Source organism: Hydractinia symbiolongicarpus, chromosome 15, assembly GCF_029227915.1.
Source record: "Hydractinia symbiolongicarpus strain clone_291-10 chromosome 15, HSymV2.1, whole genome shotgun sequence".
NCBI classification, from domain to species: Eukaryota; Metazoa; Cnidaria; class Hydrozoa; order Anthoathecata; family Hydractiniidae; genus Hydractinia; species Hydractinia symbiolongicarpus.
Genome location: NC_079889.1, coordinates 5,871,057 through 5,892,058, shown reverse-complemented (window position 1 = coordinate 5,892,058; position 21,002 = coordinate 5,871,057). Strand labels below are relative to the sequence as shown.

Here is a 21,002-nt window from a genome sequence, read left to right as displayed (position 1 = left end):
ATTATAATAGTTCTAAAGGCATAGATTTTACCGTGTTATTTAAAATGGGACGGTCACGCTCAATTAATAAGCTCTCCATCAGAGTAAGTTTAAAATCTTTAGACTCTTCCGCAAGTACTGAGAAGTTGTGAAACGATGCTGGAGAGTAATTACAAAACATTAAATGTTCGAGAACCGCACTGGCCCGGCACTGGCCTGGGGACCAAGTTTAACGCGTTTACCTGTAAGTGCAGAAATACCTAAATGCTCAGACATACGGACTTTAAAATGGCGTTTTGTTTTGCCATAATAAGTGGCGTTGCAGCCACTACACTTAAAACAGTAAACGAGTCCGGAGCGTAACGATTCGGGTATTCTGTCCTTAAAGGCAAAGCAGCTACGTAGCCTCCTCTTAGAAAGAGATCGTTTAAGTATCTCGTTTAAGTATCTCTAGATGTTAAACTTATATTTTTTTCGAGACATTATATTGATTTTCTCCATATCACGACACTTTTTCTTGTTTCAAACGACAGATCAATTAAACGTTGTTACGACACACAACAGAAGAAGTTACATAAGTTGGGAAATAATGAAACTTAACATGTAAAAGTAGGACACGATGCGAACAAAGTTATATTTAACTTTTCATCTTATAAATTGTCTGACTCAGAAAAATCGTTGCTTTGTAAGGGACTAAATTTCGCTATCCCCCCAAAGAAGTTGGAATATGCAAGCTATCTCGTACCTTTCGAACTTTTGATGAGAGATATCAACAGAGACGACCTGTCTAACGAAGACAAAAACTACATAAAAACAAGACTGAAAGATACTGCCTTTTCATCTTATTACTCGTACAACAGTAATCCAGAAAAGCCCAGCCTTCCTGCTAATGAGTTTAAAGCATTGCAAGACCCCATGAATCGTGATGATATCGTAATACAAAAAGCTGATAAAGGAAACACAGTAGTATTGTTGAACAAAGATAGTTATATTGTAGCTGTTGAGTCCCTTCTTGATGATGATACAAAATTTGCTAAATTGAACCTCCTGGTAAGGACATTAATTATATAATTAATATAGAAAATAGATTGAGGAATTCCTATAGATCTTTATTAAACAATAATTATATCGATGAAACTACGTACAAGAAACTTTGTCCCAGTGGGTCCAATCCTGGTGTTTTGTATGGTCTAGCCAAGGTACATAAACCTTGTGTTAATGGCGTACCTAAGTTTCGTCCTATTCTTTCTGCTATTGGTACTCCCACGTACAAGCTTGCAAAGTTTCTTGTACCTAAGCTTGTAAGTCTCACTATCAATGACTATACCGTGAAAGACTCCTTCAGTTTTGCGTCTGAAATTGTTCAGCAGAATCCTAACTGTTATATGGCTAGTTTTGATGTTAATTCCAAATATTCCAAATTTTTTCCGAATATTCCATTACATGAAACGATTGATATTATTATCAATGAGATAGAATCTAATTGTATAGATGGTATTCCTAAGAAAGATTTGAAACATCTTCTTACTCTAGAGACTACCGAGTCTATTTTTGTTTTCAACGGCGTATATTATAAGCAAATTGACGGTGTGGCCATGGGGTCTCCTTTAGGGCCTACACTGGCCAATATTTTTATGTGTCATTATGAAAACATTTGGCTTAAAAATTGTCCGTCTGAATTTAAGCCGATCTATTATAGGCGATATGTTGATGATATTTTTGTTTTATTTGAATCACGTGAGCATGTTCAAAATTTTTATGAATATATTAATTCTAGGCATCAGAATATTAAATTCACGTTCGAAGAAGAATGTGATAAGGTTTTGCCATTCTTGGACGTTTGCGTCATGCGTGAAGGTGATTCTTTTGTCACCAACGTATATAGGAAACCAACATTTAGTGGAGTTTATGCTAACTTTTCTAGTTTCATACCCATGGAATAAAAACACGGCTTGATTTTTTCTTTACTTTATCGTTGTTACCATCTGTGTTCAGATCTTAATAAATTTCATGTAGAAATATCTCAGTTGAAGACTATTCTTGGAAGGAATGGATACCCTTCAAAGGCTTTTGAATTCTGTCTCAGAATTTTCAAGAGCAGAAATTACGAACCAAAGGAACAAGTGTCCCTTGCTCCTAAGAAAGAGTTAATCCTTGTTTTACCTTTTTTAGGAAAGATTACCTTGTTAAACTTATATTTTTTGTTAAACTTATATTTTTTTCTAAGAGGAGGCTACGTAGCTGTTTTGCCTTTAAGGACAGAATACCCGAATCGTTACGCTCCGGACTCGTTTACTGTTGTAAGTGTAGTGGCTGCAACACCACTTATTATGGCAAAACAAAACGCCATTTTAAAGTCCGTATGTCTGAGCATTTAGGTATTTCTGCACTTACAGGTAAACGCGTTGAACTTGGTCCCCAGGCCAGTGCCGTTCTCGAACATTTAATTGTTTTGTAATTACTCTCCAGCATCGTTTCACAACTTCTCAGTACTTGCGGAAGAGTCTAAAGATCTTAAACTTACTCTGATGGAGAGCATATTAATTGAGCGTGACCGTCCCATTTTAAATAACACCGTAAAATCTATGCCTTTAGAACTATTATAATAGCTCTATTTTCTTCCTATTATATCCTATTATGTTATGTATTTTATCTCTAACTTGTAAAATAAAATTTAGAAGCAGTGTGAACATGCCAACCTGGGCGTTGGCGAAAGCTTGCTGAAAGATATATTTCGATATGTCGTAGATTTTGTCGTTCTTATTTTTTAATGACCTTAAATATCTCGAGAACCAAAGCTCACAATTATAAAAAGCACAACTTGTTATCAATCGTTGGTCCTCCTTTAATACTTCTGCAAGTCGATGTGAGCCTGGATTGAAATAATCAACATTTTTCAAACGCTCACAAAGTTCATCACAAAAAGATGATAAAGATGAAGAATTTAACCGGTACAAAACTCCTATGAAGTAAGTTCCTCTGCAAACGAACTTTACCTATAAAACGAACCCTGTAGTATAATTCTGGTTATAAAACGAAAACAATAATTGGGTTTCAGTCAGACATATGTCCTCATTATGCTGAATGTCAATAGCATATTTTGATAAAGATCTAACATTCAACAAATTGATCACCAAGGAGCTTATCTCTAAAGGCCAAAATACTAATGGTGGTCTACCATAAACATCATCCCACTATCACATTCTGCACACAATAAGACTTAACACCGACTGTCTTCTGAACTTGTCTTGTGTAATTATACTTTTAGGTTTGTCGCTGTTTTTTTAAAGCTCAAAACCATAAGGCAACGTGAAAGTTTTTAATTCGTTTTTGCAATAAGCATAACGTAAGTCTGATTTCGCATTTTCTCTTGCTAAAACAACAACGTGACGTCACTACTTTAAAAGTCTGACTTGGCCCCGCGACCTAGCCAAAAAAATAGTTAAATGTCGGCATATATATATATATTCTTTTCTTTCATTTCAACATTTTCTCTGCTTTGTTTCTGTCGTCTCAACTTCTGCGGTATTTATTCATAAAGAAGATGAGCACAGAGACTGACACAACGTTGTTTTTCGTTTCTTTATTACCACTACGGTCTCATAATGGATATTTATTAAAAAAAATCGGAAAAAAATAAAAAATAAAAAAAATCGGCAAAAAATGGTGATTGGTAATAATAAATTAGTAAAAAATATCTGCAAAATTTGTGCGAAAAGTATTAGTCACTTTTTTCTTTGCAGATATAAATTGTACCTTTCACACCGCGTGGAAAGCAAACTTTAAGCGCTATTATAAGAAAAAGCAGGACCACCTTGTCTGGTGGCCTTCTTCCCCGGCTTGCTCTATAGGGGTTTTGTTTTGACGTGAAGAGTGATTTTCTTTAGCTAGCCTGGCGAAAATTTGACCATCTATTTAATCAAGATTCGTTGAACCTAGGTTTAACACGGCTAAAAAAATCTCGACCGGACTGGGAGGCTAAAAAGCCTAGTTTTTATAGGGTTTCTTGTATTTCCTTGGTAATGTTAATGTTTACTTCATCAAATTATGTTCACAAAAGGCGCTATTTGCACCCATTTTTGCATTAAGCTATACATTACATTACATGTAATGCCAGCTAGCTATGATGCTTTTTAATAAAATCTCTTTTTCATATTTTCCTCCTACATATTAGTTAGATTGAAAGTGAAAACAAAACCAGGCTGAAAATAGATTAATATAGCCATAAATCTTTTTTCAGCCTGTTTGTTTCCAGGGAAGAGGGTGCCGATAAGTGTAGTAGAATATTCTGCCCCCCTAGATTATTCTGCCCCCCGTAGTTGTGACTAATTACTTTTAGTAGCAGCTATTTGTCCGGCAAGGCAGTTCGGCAAGGAAGCGAAGGAAGGTTAGTTGAATGTCAAAAATAATCTCTGACTTTGGCTTTTTATAATACGAAATAATCAAATTGGTATAAAAAAGGAGTCAAAGATGTATTTAAAATTAAAAATAGCCAAATTCATACTCTCCTCGGAAACGAAAATGTTGACTGGCAGTTAATGGAAAAGTTTCATTCTAAGAATATAAAGAAATTACTTATAGATGGCTTCTATGCTGATAAAAAATAATTATTTGAGGAAACAACTCGAACACAATCTACACTATTTACACTCCATTGTATTTAATTAACGTAGCACATGACAAATACTAATATCCTATAGTAATACACTTGTGTAAGTGACTGTGTGAGTTACCAGCACTAAAATTATGGTTTACTTCTTTACAACCCATGCATTGTCTACTCAAAGCGTGGCGTTAGGCTAAAATTTACTCTTCAGGATAAAATGAAGTTTAGTAAACAAAGTAAAAAACTGATTGGACTTTTATTCTGAAAAAGCTACCTAGATACCTGCTGAGAAAACCAAAGAAAAGCAGGTGTGTTATTTAGATTATCTGGTAGAGATTTGAATTTAGATGCATAACCATTTTTAGCCTTTTAATTTTCAGAGCTAAATTTTCCTTTAAATAGTAAGTTCTTGTTGTGTCTACAGCCGTAAAATATTTTCTTTAAGCACTGTTTTTGTGAAGATAATCTCTAAACAATGGGTCAGAAGTTCGGAATATCCTAAGATTATGTCTAAGCTTAATTGTTTGTTCTAAATAAAAAAATTGTATGATATAAAATAGGTTGGGTCTGTAAAGGTAAACTGTTCTTTTATTATTTTGGAATGAAATATTGCGGTAGATATGCGATATACTGAAATGATTCAAGTTCTTGCACATCTCTTTTATGTGTTCTCAACTATTGTTTTCTTATATTTCAAGTATAACTTTGGAACGGTTGCTGAATGCAATAGACTAAATAGCTAATTTTGAATGAATAAACGAAAAATGTTGGATTTTTTTTTAATGTCTGGGATACTTTTTTTCCTTGGTTTATTTTATATAGGATGTAAAAATCATTTATTTAAAAAAAAATTATAAGAGAATAACTTTTTAATGTGTGAGATTCCTAACTGAAACTTAAAAATCATATTCAGAGGAACAGGAATAAACTAAGCAATATATCTTTAGTTAACTAAACTCAAGCATAATAACCTTATCAACCACAAAATGTTCATATTCACAAGCACCTGTTCACTAAATTTGACTATTAAGCTTACTTAACTAAACAATTCAAAATAAGCTTCTTTCTACAGCCCATTCCGGGTTTTCATTTCTGACTAAAAAAGTGATAAATAACTGTTAACCAGTTTATTACCATATTGTCTGTGAGGATAGTATTGGTTTCTAACTCATAACTAACTATTAAGGTAAATTAAACTTAAATTTAACTAAAAAAAATTAAACACAAAATAGTAAAAATAATATACCCTGAAGTATATTTTCAATAGTGACAAAAATAAATATTTAGTGTTACTTTTTACTTTGTATGAAATTGTAAAATAGGTGTTTCACTCTTGTCGACGTTTCACAGATGTAACCGAACTAGAAAAAAATGTAAAGAATAACTATTTGAGAAAACAGGATAAAACATCCTAGTAACAATATTAAAATTGCTATAAACTTATGCACACAGAACAAATTAGAATAAATTTACTGTCACTTGGCAACATCACAATTTCCTTAAAAACAAATGGAGTTAGACTGATGGAAAATTGAACAAAGCAATATTTCCTTAAAATTTCGTTAAGGAAACAGAAACAACTGTCACAGAGAAATGAAAAGATAATTGAATATATATGTAAGGTTTTCTCAACAAGGAGACAATTTTTTAAGAGCCACCTTAAGATGGCAATCATCATCAATTTTGTTGTTACATAGCACAGATAACACCCATAACAAATCTTTCTCATCATTATTCATTTTATGTAAGATGGTTTTAGCAAAAATAGATGCCAAATTTTTTCGTTGCTTTTTTTTCAAACATTTGCTTGTTATGTACACAAAATCTCCTTTTTTTACTTTTAGACCTTTTTGTGTTTTGTAAACTTATTCAGTTCTCTCCTACAGTTTATAAAAATATTCAATAGATTTTTTCAAATCATTGGAAACTTTTAAACACAATATTTCTTGTACCATCATCCACATTTTTCCCATCTACAAAAGTTTGCCCTCAAGCACCTTTTCCTATACGATCTTCCTATACAATATCTGTGTTTGTAATGTATCCAATAATTTTTTGCTAGCATTACCCGAACAGAAAAAGTTTTCATCGGAATTACCAATTTTAGCTATTTGCTTAGCTAAATATTCTCATCAATACTTTATTGATCTTTGTTTTTTCGATTCATTTGGTCAATTTTGTAGGTGATATCTTTTCGACGTTGCCTATACTTTTGGATCTTATTGTAGCTGTTTGTGCCGTAGTCTTATTTTCCAACTAAGTGTTGGTTTTATTATTGCTAACATGATCCTTTACAAATTTAAAAAGGCTGCACCACTAAAAGTAATAGTCAACGGATCCAGTCTAAACCAAACAACATCTTACAAGTATTTGGGAGTCATTCTTGATTTAACAATAACCTTAAACGAAGATTTTAACTCGAAATACAAAATCTTAGTTCCCGATTACGACTGCTGTCAAAAGTACGTCCGAACTTGACTGTAGAAGCAGCCAAAATGATTTACACAAGTATTGTTTCAGTGTTTACCTATTGTGGGACAGATTCTATTGACATTCTCGACAGATTAAGGTTCACAGGAACCTTAATCTGTCGAGAACGTCAATAGAAAAACTTGATCAAATACACGATCGTGCTGTTACCGTAATCACTGGGAACAAAAGTCAACAAGAAATCATCACTCCGATCATGACATCAATCAAACGTCACGCGTGTAAAATTGTCAGACGATCAATTACAACGAAACTCCCATCGCCTATGGATAATTACTTTGAACTGATGTCACACTCCAAAACAACGAGAAATAATAAACACTCAATAAAGTTAACAAAGGTGAAATCTAAGAAAGCAAAGTGGTTTTTCCTATCAAGCTGCACATATTCACAATAGTTTGTCAGAGACATCTGTTATGAAAATAACAAAAATATGTTTTTAAAGAAATTAGATAATTTTAGCTTTTAACTCTGTAACTTTTTTAACTTTTTATCTCTAACTTCTAACTAGTTTCCAGTACGGTTTGGAAGATATATGGTATTATACTAATTTCTATCATGTATTTTTGCTTTTAAAATTATTATTTTATTCTTTCTTAGACGGGACTCGTTTGAAAAGCAGTTATTTTACACTTGTAAATATATATGTAAACATTATGTATATAAACTGAAACGACCTATCCTGTATAAATGAATGAATGAATGAATGAATAAATTGCCCTGTGATACATAATTATCATTAAAAAAGGAATCACTTTGCATCAGGTTACTTGCATTACATTCGCACCATCCAAATACATGCAAAGGTCTTCCAAGATCTTATTTAAAGCAAAAATGTGTCTGAATTCTTCCACAAAGTGGAACAGTGGAGCACTAATAGGCTTGTTAAATACGCCCAGAGCACGACCAGCCAAATATGCAGGGTTATCTTTTTTGATGGAGGTGTGCAAAAAATTACTTTCCACTAATCCTGTTTAACCATTGTTGATTAACTGTGAAAGATCAAAGAATATAGAATATGTGCGTGATTCCAAATTGCTCCTAAATCCCTAAAGATCTTAACTAATCTATTTAACTATACTCTTCCTTTCACGAACTACTTGTTTTTTTTGCATAAATACCTATGGATAACAAAGCACCAGGTGTAAAATTGAATAAAGTCTACATAAAATTTTTTAAGGAAACATTTTAGTACTATTGTGATTCCTGTTTTAAGGCTCTTGGCTAATTAATTTTAGTGTTATTAGACAGAGGCCTAACAGACACGAAGCTAAATAAAGGCAGGGGGCTAAATAATAGAACTTTAAACACAATAAATATTTTTTAAGACAATAAATAATTACCTTCATTTATTTTAATATATTCTTCATTGTATTTTATTCCACTTGTCACACAAAATTTGAAGATAGATTTGAGTGTCTAGAACATAAACAGCCCATTATAAAAAGAAAACCATCAATATTTTAAAAATGAAATGCTGATACAGCGTATGGATATCGTTATATATCATAGGGGGATACTAGATAAAGCAAGGGGCTAAATAACTTGTTTTGCAGCCACTGCTTGAAAAGCAATTTTTTCGCTGAGTAGGAAAAAAATTTCTATAATGACATGATTTTGTTCATTCAGTTGATGGCGCCACAGTTAACCATGATGGTAAATAAAGTGAGCAATAAGTATGTGTAAATGATATATCAATATCAAATGTGTGATGTTAACAATTCAATCGCTACATTTCTATTACCAGCCCAGTTTTTTTATTTTTCAAGGAGTCAACATACCAGCAGAAAAAATGCAAAATTTGAAGCCTGATAACTGAAAAAAAGGAGTTAAATTGTATTATTTTTTGTTTTATAGACATTGCTAAAGGTCTATCAGCTTAGAACTTTTTATTTTTGTTTTTGCTCTTCTTTAACATTTAAAAATAATTATTTGAGGAAATAGCTTTGACAGATTGATAATTAAAAAAATAAAGAAATAATACCTAGAAATTGTGTGACACATGCAAAATGACACAAAATATCTGATTCTGCTAATACTTTCTTTTTCTTCTTCAGGAAGCACATCATAATTCTTAATGAATTACATTTTTCCTCAAAAGGCTAAATAAGTGACATAAAAAACAATTGTTAATTAATTGACACAAAACTAAACAGTCAAGTTGATTCTCTAGACTTTACATATATCAGTAAGCATCTGGCATCTCCAAGGAACACATTCTAAGTACAAAAGTATAGGAACCAGCATCAGGCATTAATTGATACCCTCCTTTTCTGTACTTTGTACATCTATATATAGGAATTTATGGAATGTTCTTATTTGCAAGTTTTTTTTTTAAAAAAATGAGTTTTACAATATTACAACAATTCTGAACACTGATGTTTTTAAATATGGCAAGTACAACTAGAAATTCACACACAACAGCTAAATCACTCTGCTGATCTAATGGAAAATCCTCATTTTAGTCGACCAATAGCACGTCTCATTCTTCTCATTCTTGATACGTGGCTGAGCCATCATAGCTGGTTTCTCGAGAGTGTCAGTTCAATGTCTTCAACGTCAGCACATAATAGAATATCCTTATTGCTAACATAATCATCCCATTTGATTTTTATTATTCTTCTTAGGTGATGCTGTTGTACAGTACACAATTGATTGATGTTTTTTGCGATACAGTGTCCGAGTCTTATTGCCATACAGAAGCAAAGGCAATAAACATTGCTTCCACACTTTGATTTTTTAGAGGTAGTAAGATCATGCGAATCAAAAACTCTATTTCGCAAACGACCATATGCAGATGAGATCACCTGAATACGAAAAGTCAGTTCATCTTTCATCGAGCAGTCTCTGGATACAAAACTGCCAAGGTACTTGAAATGCTTGACATTAATAAAGCCTCACTCATATTTTACAGATACTTGGCTAAATAGCAAAAAAATACAGACCTGCATTTTGAGGTTTATACCATATACATAATAGACTTAATTTATAATAAAGCAAAAAAGCCTGCCAATCTGAAGGTGCAAGGATCTACGTTAGAGTCATTTTTATATTCATCAGAAGCAATCCAAGCTTTATGTCTGCATTCAGACATCCATCCATATCATCTGAATTCAAAATTGCGACCCAGTGAAACCTCATTAACAGGGACCAATAGTTAAGAGAAAAATAATGCTCAATGTTTTGAATAAATTTTGTTGTAAATTAATGCTATCACAGATCATCAAAAAATCAACTCATAAAGATGGTAATACACTTGATCTGGTATTTCTAAACGAAATGGTTCATGATTACCCAGTTATTCCAACACTGTTCAATATACGTTGCTGAACTATTTTAAATATATAAACTGGGACGAATTAAATGACAAGCTTCATGAATATAAAATTCCACAAAAAAGATGTAAAGGAAATGTTATCAAGTTTAACTCTGTATGATTTGATATGACGCTACGACTTAAATTAAAATAAATCAAAAAATCAGTACAACTTCATATATTGTGTGGGAATGTTGCAGAAACTGTACCCAATCAGTCATTTTCTATTGGACCAAATTCACTCTTGTTGGTGTTATTTCAGGAGTGCATCCAGGCAGCATACCTAATCCCCTCTTCTATATCATCCTCCTTGGGGATATAGATATCATCATTTCTAATGGTATTTTACAAACTGCTTATGAATTGATCCTGGGATAAATTTCTTTAGTGGAAAACTCTTATAAACCAAAAAAGCATACAGTTATATAAAGTGTATAATGTGAGGCATTAATCCAACTGATCATTATAAACTAGAAGAAAAATTTCCTGAAAATTTTAAAGTGAAGTATATTTGATGAATTTTTAGGGAACAATATTCTCAGTTAAAAGACAGCAATAATTTTCTTGAAATTCTAAGCAAGTTTATTAATCTCAAGCAGAAATGAATGGAGTATTTGCATGGTTAGATTAAGATTTTGGCTAAGTTGTGTTGAAATGATTGAGCTGTTGTTAAAAAAGTGCTTTTATTAAGAAGAGATGTGAGCCATAGGAGTCATATTAGTAATGATGCATAATTGCATTAATTTTTTTAAGAAGGGTAAACATTATGGAGATTACTGTGCAAAGATTATGATATTTTAGTGGGCAATGTTTTGGGAGATCCTTTTCCCATTATCAGGCAAAGTAAAATAATGTTGAGCATGTATTTATATAGTTGAAGAGGATCAAAATTTAAAAAAATTAATCAATCAGGAATAAGCTGATAAATACAGAAATGCAAATTACAAAAAAAAACCATCAACAGTGTAGAAGAAGACAAACACATAAACAGCATCTTGTATTAACTTCCTGAGATACGATTTATTAGCCCTACAGAAGAACTAGTCCATCTAGGTCGGAAAAATGTTAATTACTGTAATGTTAAGTACTTATTTAATCCTTAATTTCAACAGAGAACGGATGAAGCAAGTCTGCAAAACTGCACTTACAGGCGAAACAGACATTTTATCATGGATATTGTAGATAATTTCTTCATTTGACAAATCAGCTTGGAAATGGTAAAGACGCAAACTAAGAGTCATGACTTGCTGCTTCCATGTCCAAGGGAAAGGCACAAGATCATGAGGATTTGTTTCACTACCAATAACATTTCTACAATAATAACAGTAAAGGGTAGAATCCTTACTCCAAGTGCCATAACATTTAGAGGAACCCCTGTTTTGTTTTTAGACAATTATTATAAATCTTATTTTTCCACTAATTTGAATAACTTTAAGCTAATTTGAAAAGGTATCAATAATATTCTGGGTGTTAATCAGTCATCAAAAAATTGATGACTGATTAACACCCAGTCTATAATTACCCAATCTAAAATGACCCACAAAACATTGCAAACACTTTTAATAATCATTTCTGTAATGTAGCTGACACAGTTCGGTCAAAGATTCCAAATTCATTTAAACATTTTTCTGATTTTCTTGACCTTTTTTTTTCACCTACTGATCCTGGTGAAGTACTAAGTTATATTAATTCTCTTAACCTGGAAAAGTCCCAATAGTATTTCCAATAAAATCCTAATCCCTATAAAATTTGAAATTGTTGTCCACTTATCAAAGCTAATCAATCTCTTTCTCTAGTGGTGTTTTTCCCAATTTTCTTAAAATTGCCAAAGTGATAGCCCTGTTCAAAAAGGGCTCTCCACTCGATTGTTCTAACTATCGTCCAATTTCTCTTTTATCTAATGTGGAAAAGATATTTAAAATAATTATATTCAAACGTCTTTATAACTTCATTAAGCACAATAATATTTTATTTTTTCGTCAGTTCGGTATTTGGTAAATCTTTTTCCACATCTCATGCACTTATGTCTATCATTCAGCTTATTTCTAATGCCCTTGATAAAGGAAAAATGTTTGCATTTGCATGTGCCCTATTTATTGACCTCTCCTCTTCTTAATTTATATAAATGACTTATTTCATGTTATTACATTTGTGGAGGTCCATCATTTTGCTGATGATACCAACTTGTTACACATCAATAAAAATCTTAAACATCTACAAAAGGCATGTCAGTCTGAAATTAAACAATTTAATGCCAATAACACAATTGTTTCCACATCCAAAACCGCATACATTTTATTTAAACCTAGACGTAAATCTACTCACAATTTTAATTTTAAATTAAAGATTAATGGTAAACGTATTAATTCTAGTGTCATGATTAAATATTTAGGTATTTTACTCGATTCCGACTTTTCCTAGCGATCTCATATTAATTTAATTAATTCCAAACTTAAAAGAGCTAATGCCATCTTATCTTAACTGCGCCATTATGTCATCATCATCATCATTCTTGGCTTAACGTCTGTTTTCCATGCTAGCATGGGTTGGACAGGGTATATTAATGACCCTCTTCCAATCTGATCTAGACTGTGTTAGATCTAAACTCAAATTCCTCTGTATCAAAAAATACTCTTTGTCAAGTTCTTTTTGTACTTTTTCATTCCCATCTTTCATATTGTTGTTAGATTTGGGGTTAAGCCACTTCTTCCTTATTTAATACAATTCTAACTCTTCCAAAACAGGCCTTATGTATTATTACTTTTTTACATCCTCGTTCTCATGCTAACCCACTTTTCCTCCAACTTAACATATTAAAATTTCCTGATTATATCCACCTTCATAATGTCCTATTTCTTAAAAAAAATTACTTTGAACACTTCCATTCTCTGTCATTAAAACATTTGGTATTGATTTCTCTGTTAACTACGGTACTCGTGGATATAGTGATGGTCTCATAAGTGTTCAAACGGTATCCTACGGTTTAAATTCAATTCGCTTTCAATCCATTCCATCATGGAATAAATTTATCCAACATTTCAACTTATCCTTCCTCGATTTATCATCTAATGCTTCAAGGATTAAACTAACTGATTTTTTTTTACAATCTTATACCCAACAATAGTTCCTATTTCTTAAACTGCTTACTTTAAGCCAATTGTTTAAAACTTTTGTCATTACACTAGGGTCATGTGCGTGTGTGTCTAGGTGCTGGTTCTGTGTGTGTGTAAATGTGTGTGCAATTGTTTTCAGTTTTTGTTTTGTTTATTGTATATTGTTTGTTTTTTTGTTTATTTATTTTTTCCTGGTTATTTAATTGATATATACTCCATTTCATATATCCCTAAATTGTCACTGATCATATTTCTTTAATCAAAGGTGGCCTCACAATTTTCTAGCTATGCTATAGTGTGGTCTCCTGGATAATTTTTATAGTTGTGTGGATATCATTATTTTTATATTTATATTGTATTTTATTTTTGCTGTTATCCTTACAAATGAATAAGTCTTGTAAATTTCTTATTCCGAATAAATGACTACTTACTTACTTACTTCTTACTTACTTACTTACTTACTTACTTCTTTGTTATGTGAGCCACAGCTGTGGTGTTATTTCCAATCTTAATTGAAAATGTCTATATTGAATGATTTTTAAGAAGATATTGAGTGCAAAAAATGCAACCAACAACTCTGAAGTATATTGATATGCTCTGTGGCAATTCTCCCTCAGACCAACGTCCACCTATTTGAAAGTTTCTACCAGTACCACCTAACCCTGAAGAACATACATAACATCGAAGGATAAAATTAGATTAATTTAAGGCAAATGTATATATAGGTCTGGTAAACTGAGCCACTTTGAGCCACCATTTAATTCTTCAAACAAACCTGGGGTGAGGCATGCACAACAAGTCCTTACATTAGACTCCTTTTTTTTGACCCTTTCATTGATAGGCTATTGTCATCTGAGCAGAGTTTAACACAAACACTAAAAACACTATGCATTGGGCAGATACTAGAACTGACTTGTTTGGATGTATAGCTATATAGTAAATCTTAAGCTGCTCAGAAATGAGACAGTAGCCCCAATGTTTCTTTGGCATGATTCACAAGTGTCAAGTTTCGAAAGAGCTTAGCTACTGCTAAAAATGTAAACAACAGAATTCATCTATTAGTTTTACCTCTTTCGGGACATGTTTATTATTTTTAATGTATATAATTGTAATAGACCTTTTCATAAATGATTGCGTAACTTTGCTTCGTTGCACGGAAACGAGGCAAGCGGTGCTTAAAATTCTTTACTAATTGCTTCCAATATGATTCTTTGTTTACGCTAACAACAGATTCAAAATGCTGCGGAGATACATTATTATGAGGGCGATATTTACATAAAAACGAGTTAACTCCTTAATAAAAGGCTTTATCTCTATAAAGTTACGCATCTTTTGACATTAATAAGCGCTGGCATTCTGAGTTTGAAGACAAGATCTGTGGAAGTGTTGGTTTTGTGACAAGCTTTATTTCAGAAATATTATATCTAAAATTTGTAAAAAACAGTTATTTTAATAGCTAAATCTCAGCTCAATATGGATTTTAAAAAACACGAGTTGGAGATACCAGATTTTGATGATTATTTCAAAAACAACATGGTTGGTAAGTAACCTTAAACTTTTAAGCTAGCTAGCAAGAGAAATTTACGTTTTAATGGAAAAAAGTGATTGTTAGGAAAACGAAAACTATAAAAAATGTATATATATAGGTTTTTTAAATTTATGTAGATATGGATGCCATTACTCTCACAGAAGATGATATTGACAACCCATATGTAAAATTAAATGTTACAATGCTTTCAAAATATCCTATGGAACATTTAAAACAGTGGTTAGTATTTAGAGGAGACACTCTACGTGGTATTCACACACTAAAAGATGCCCAAGTTAGGTAAGTGATATTAAATTGTAGAGAGAAGCTGAACAGAATTATGGCTTTATTATATTGCAAACACAAATCTAGAAACATAAGAAAAGTGGAATGTTGGTAATTACAATTTCACAACAGAAGTCAGAGCAACCTCAATAAACTTGGATTTTATAATATTTTCATAGAAAATTATTTTACATGCTTTTTTACCATCATATGTGTATGTAGCTATTTATATATAATATATATTCTAAAAAAATATTTTCCTAAATTCAAGATTTTGTATGCATAAAAAGCAACACATTTGTATTCAATGTATTTTTCTTCACTTTAGAGTATGGAACTACTTTGAGAATAAAAACAATCAGAAGATTGTTGATCCAACACCTGATAAGCTTTGGATTAGGAAAAAAGCAATGGAGCTAGGAAAAATTTTAAAACCGCTTTGGAAAGAAGGCTCACTACCTGAAGCACCCTCAGCAATACAAAATGATATGAAAAATCCATTGGACCTCACTGGCTGGTCAAAGTCTTTGCAAGGTGTACCTGTCTTTACCGTTACGCAAATGACAGACTATCACACAAAAGTAAACAATACATTTGTTGAAAAGGCTAAAACAATTAAAAAACATTTTGCAAGAGGTGAACAATTTGTAGAAGAAAAATACATTGATACCAGCACAATATATGTCAAACAAGACAATAATATATTTTGTATAAAAGGTATAGCTGCTGCAAGTTTAAAAAAAATGAATAGATGGGTGTTTATTGTACTTAACAAAATTAATGGTGAAGTTGTATTTGCACATTGTCAATGTCCAGCCGGAAAAACCGGCACATGTTCGCATTGCTATGCCGTTATGAAACTGTTAGCTAAATGGGTAGTTGATGAATTGCGTATGATTCCAGAGCCTAAAGCATGCACATCAATGCCATGTGTTTGGAATGTACCGCAGGCAAGAGAATATATGCAAAAGCCACCTGTCTCAGAACTAACCATTAAATCACCAGATTCAAAAAGGAATGCCACAAATACTGAAGGAGCTTCTAAAAAAGGAATTACATCTTCATTGTACGAGCCAAGATCTGAACATAACAGAGACACACGTAGTGACAGTTTGAGAATTTTGCTTGACAACGTCACTAATTTTCATGGCAAAGCACATGCACCAAAAATTATGAACACAAATCCTCAGCTATACACGCAAACACAATTTGGGCCGGTGCCATTTGGATCTATTCTGAGCTACCAATGTGCCTTAATGCCACCAGATTTTAAAGTTTACTGTAACATTAAGGAGGATGGAAACAAGGGCGACCGGGTTTTGTTTTCAGATTTTACTGACCACTTTTTTAAACAAAATGACAATGTTATCGATAATTATGCCAATGAAATTCATTTAGTTGAGCAAAAAAAGCTAATGTTACTACAAAATTTAAAAGAGCAGGCAGCTGATGCAATCAGCATCGAAAAAAATACACGAGACCAAGCTAACAATCCAAATTGGTTCAAGTATAGAGAAAACAGATTTACTGCCTCACTGTGCAACAAACTTGGAAACAGTGGACCCAAAACAGAAAGAGGCTTAAAAACTTTAGCACGAAATATAGTGCATGGTTGTGTACCACAACAGTTTTTAAAAGTTAAATTTGAGTATGGACGATATCATGAACCCATAGCCATTGCACATTATGAAAGATACATGAAGATTGCAGGTTTCCAAGTTGTTGTGGAAAATAATGGTTTAACAATAGATCAAAATAATTATGTGCTTGGAGCTACACCAGATGGAAGAGTTAACTGCAATGGCTTTTATGGCATCCTTGAGGTAAAATGCAGTCACTTGTACAGAGACATAGATCCAAAGTTAGTGTGTTCTGTGGCGAAAAACCCTTGCATTCTCTATGACAGCAATACAGAAAATATCAAAATAAATAAAGATCACACATATTACAATCAGATACAAATGCAATTGGCTATCACATGTCAAACATGGTGTGATTTTATTTTTTATACCTCAAAAGGTCTTGTAATCGACAGAGTGCCATTTGACATGAAATACTGGCAAGAACTACAAAAAAACATTTTACGGTTTTACTTTACATATATGCTACCACAAATCATAGAGAAAGATCAGGACAAATTGATGTAAAATAAGACCTGTATATATTTGTAATGTATATATATCACTCTTTTTGTAAATATTTTTGATTTAAAACATTGCTTCAGTCTAAAGTTGTTTGTTTACTTTAAAATAGGGTCTTGAAAATTTGTGAGAATACCACATACCGAAATAATTTGATTCAGGGAGTTCAACATGTTTACTGGAATAACTCGATCGAATATTCGAAAACATTTGAGTCGTTGAATCATTCTTTCCACATGAATTCTTTCTGATGCTATTTGTTGACTTTTGACTACTTCAGACTCTGAAAATTGCTCGCGTCCTTTCAAAAATGATGGCATAATTAATTCCACACCAAGAGGTTTTACATAGTCCTCTATCAAAAAACCTCGATCAGCCATAATAGCATCTCCTGCCTGCCAAAGTTCTGGAAATAATAAACCACTTTTGACAACAATATCTTTATCTGAGATGCTACCGGGGTAGGCACTCGATATAAATGTGAAACCTCCACCAGGAGCAATGCCAACAAGTACTTTAACGGTGGTGTGACTTTTGTATTCTGAGTACATCATTTTGTGTAAATATAAAGATGAAGGCACTGCAATTTTAAACTCTACACAATCTATAATGCATCGTACGTTTGCAAATCTTTCTTTCATACTAGCTGGCATATTTTCTTGAACTTGACTGCGGGAAGGCCAAATGCATATTGTTCCGAGCTTAACATACATATAATTTACCCACGTTTGAAAAGTATTTGTTACAGTACCTTCAGACACTTCAAACAAATATGATAAATGGCAAACATCAAAGTTTCTTCGCATTCTAACAAGGGTCAATAAAAAACTTTCAAGAGGGGACAGCGTACGTGGTCTACCTCTATCACTAAAACCTTTGACATCTTGATTATTGTAAAGAATAACATTTTCTCCATTTTGTCCTGGGTTTAAAAAAATTAATAATTCTTTAAACACTTCGATGTTTGGTATGCCAGTGTAATGTTTACATGATGCATCAGATGACAAAACATTTTCGACAAATTTTATTTTAACTGTAGAAATTTTTTCCATGAGTTTGTGTTTCAACATTTCTATCTCTTTACACAAACTCTTTTTTTCTTCTGTAAGCTTTTCAACTTCTTTTGACAAAAAAATTGCGTCTGGTTCCTCCCTCATAATAAAGTCTGGCTCAGCTACAAATTCAGTGGAATCATCCCCTATATCAGTCTCATCAGGAATTAGAGTGGATGTTTCTCTAAATTTTTTTCGAGGAGATGGTCTGTTAACAGGAGCTTTTCTTTTGCTAAAATCCTCCACATTTTCAAATAGTGTAGGTTTGGCTCCACCTCTCAATCTGCGGCGTGTCCCTCCAGGGGCTTTTATTATATCACTTTTTGCAAAGTGTTTTTCGCACAGCACAGTATGGCTGGTTACTCTAAAGTTGTCTTGTCCATCAATACGTTTAATTCGGCTGCACCACACTTTCCTTGTTCCTGAATCTTTCGGAAATTTAAAAAAACTTATGGTTGAAGATATTAATTCATTTTCAAATTCAACCAGGCTACGATTATTGCATCGCCAGGCAGCACATTGCTTTCCTTGAGATCTTTTATGTTTTTTCTTCGTATTCACCTCCGACATTTTGTTTACAAAAAAGTTTAGCACCGCTTGTCTCGTTTTCAATACGAGGCATACTATTGCGCAATAATTTATGAAAAGGTCTATACAGTTTTAGTAATTCATTTTACTTGATGATGTTAATATGCAACGAAAAAGTTCGTATTTCAGTCAATTATAGCTAGCTAATATGTTCTGAAAGAATTTTGTTTTAATATGAATATGGAGCATATAAAACACAATCAAAGGGGCTGTAAGTCAACAAATATAATATGTAATGTAATACATTGTCACTAAGCTAAATGTGAACAAATATATGGCCGTAATATATACATTTTCACTAACCTATATCCCTATATAACTTTGTGTACAGTCAACACAGCAAACTTCGCCATCTTTAACGCAATCGCCGGACAAATATTTGATACTTAAAGTAATTAGTCACAACTACGGGGGGGGGGGGGGCAGAATAATCTAGGGGGGCAGAATATTCTACTACATAAGCCGCAAACGTCCGCATATATACGGGCGAGCTCGAGCGACTTTTCAAATAAAATTGGTGGTTGTCCCCCGAAACCGCCCGCACTTTCCCGAACTCGTCCGGAACATTCCCGAAATGCAGTTCCTTGTAACAAACCATGCGGACGATGGTTGGGAAGAAGGCGCTTGGTGAGAAAGGAGTTAATAAAGTTTATATATAAGTTATTTATAAAGTAAACTTCTTCAAAAGCCATCAAAAACAGTTCTTCTAAGAACTTCTCTACGACATAGTAAGTTTATTTTAATTTTTATAGTTTTTTTGAATCATATATTAGTGTCTGTTTTTTTTCTTCTTTCGGGCATTGTTCGGGTCTATGCGGGTTTTTTCGGGCGAATACTTGAATTTTTTTCAAAACGCTGAACTCGCCCGAAAACGCCCGCACTTTTTACGGCGTATGCGGCTTATCGGCACTCTCGTTTCCAGGGCCCTTTTTTATCGCCATCCCAAATGCAAAAAAATAAGAAAGAAAAAAAGGAGTAGGCAGGAATGCAACTTCAGTAATACTGTTTTTTTGGCATCATTTCTGTGGCCTTTTTCTCTGTCGATTCGTGATTTAACAGCTCACAATAGTACCTGGAGACTCTGGCTCTTAATCCACATTGTAGAAAAAGATACACCTGAAAGGTTAGTTGATGATTATAAATTCATCATGAGAAAGAAGGTTTTGAAAGTTTACTTCATGAAAATAAAGAAGCCAGAACCACCTACTTTTACGAAGAAACTGTTGTATATATGTAGTTTAGTTTGATATCTTTGACACTAGAAATAATTTTCTTGTGAATCACCATTTAGTCAATATTTTGTTTTATGTTGAGCAGAAAGATTTGCAACCTTCCTGAACTAGCTTTAAATTTTCAGATCACATTCCTTTTTTTGCATATATATCATATTTATATACCTGCTAGACATAAAATTGGCAGATTAAAACTTAATATTTTAAAAATAAATAGTGTGCATATATTTTACTTTTAGTGTTTTACACGTTTCTTTATTGTTTCAAAATATGCGACAGGTTAAGATGCAACATTACATTATATATCGCACGTTCTCCAGCGTTGCATACTCATGCTATTGGCTAAGAGCACTAGCAATCACAAAAGCTGTGGGAAATCTCTATGCATTTTTAAATGAATGGACATTTCACTCAAACTGTTAAGTTTTCGCGGGATCACAAAAAACCCTGATAGAATTGTTTGGAACTTTTTGTTAAACAAGGTTCAAACTAAAACAAATACACAGAAAGTATGAAATACAAAGAAAAACACAACGCCTAAATTTGAAATGAATAATAACTAAATAAATAACAAATATATACCAACTATTCTTTACAGAGCTTGACAGGATGAACATTGTGAGTGTATAACTTTCTTGAACTTCTTTAACTGACGCAAATTTATTTGAAATT

General features: G+C 32.7%; 1 protein-coding gene and 1 long non-coding RNA gene across 2 annotated transcripts; one reads left to right on the top strand and one right to left on the bottom strand.

Annotated features, from left to right (window-relative positions):
* Nucleotides 1–5,817: 5,817 nt before the first annotated feature.
* On the bottom strand, nt 5,818–19,469 carry LOC130629269 (uncharacterized). The gene is made up of 4 exons (XR_008981930.1): nt 19,402–19,469; nt 9,060–9,177; nt 8,419–8,494; nt 5,818–5,946 (listed from the first exon to the last, which is right to left on the bottom strand). It is a non-coding gene; the product is annotated as an uncharacterized LOC130629269 (long non-coding RNA).
* Nucleotides 14,903–17,547, top strand: LOC130629259 (uncharacterized). The gene is made up of 3 exons (XM_057442399.1): nt 14,903–15,044; nt 15,170–15,332; nt 15,646–17,547. The coding sequence occupies exons 1-3, from the start codon at nt 14,978–14,980 to the stop codon at nt 17,462–17,464; spliced, it is 2,049 nt and encodes a 682-aa protein (XP_057298382.1). The 5' UTR covers nt 14,903–14,977; the 3' UTR covers nt 17,465–17,547.
* Nucleotides 19,470–21,002: the final 1,533 nt, after the last annotated feature.

Coding starts and splice junctions, on each gene's coding strand:
- LOC130629259 (XM_057442399.1), top strand. CDS start 14,978: ATGGATTTTAAAAAACACGAGTTGGAGATACCAGATTTTGATGATTAT. Junction 15,045..15,169: donor TTTCAAAAACAACATGGTTG/GTAAGTAACCTT, acceptor AAATTTATGTAG/ATATGGATGCCATTACTCTC. Junction 15,333..15,645: donor CTAAAAGATGCCCAAGTTAG/GTAAGTGATATT, acceptor TCTTCACTTTAG/AGTATGGAACTACTTTGAGA.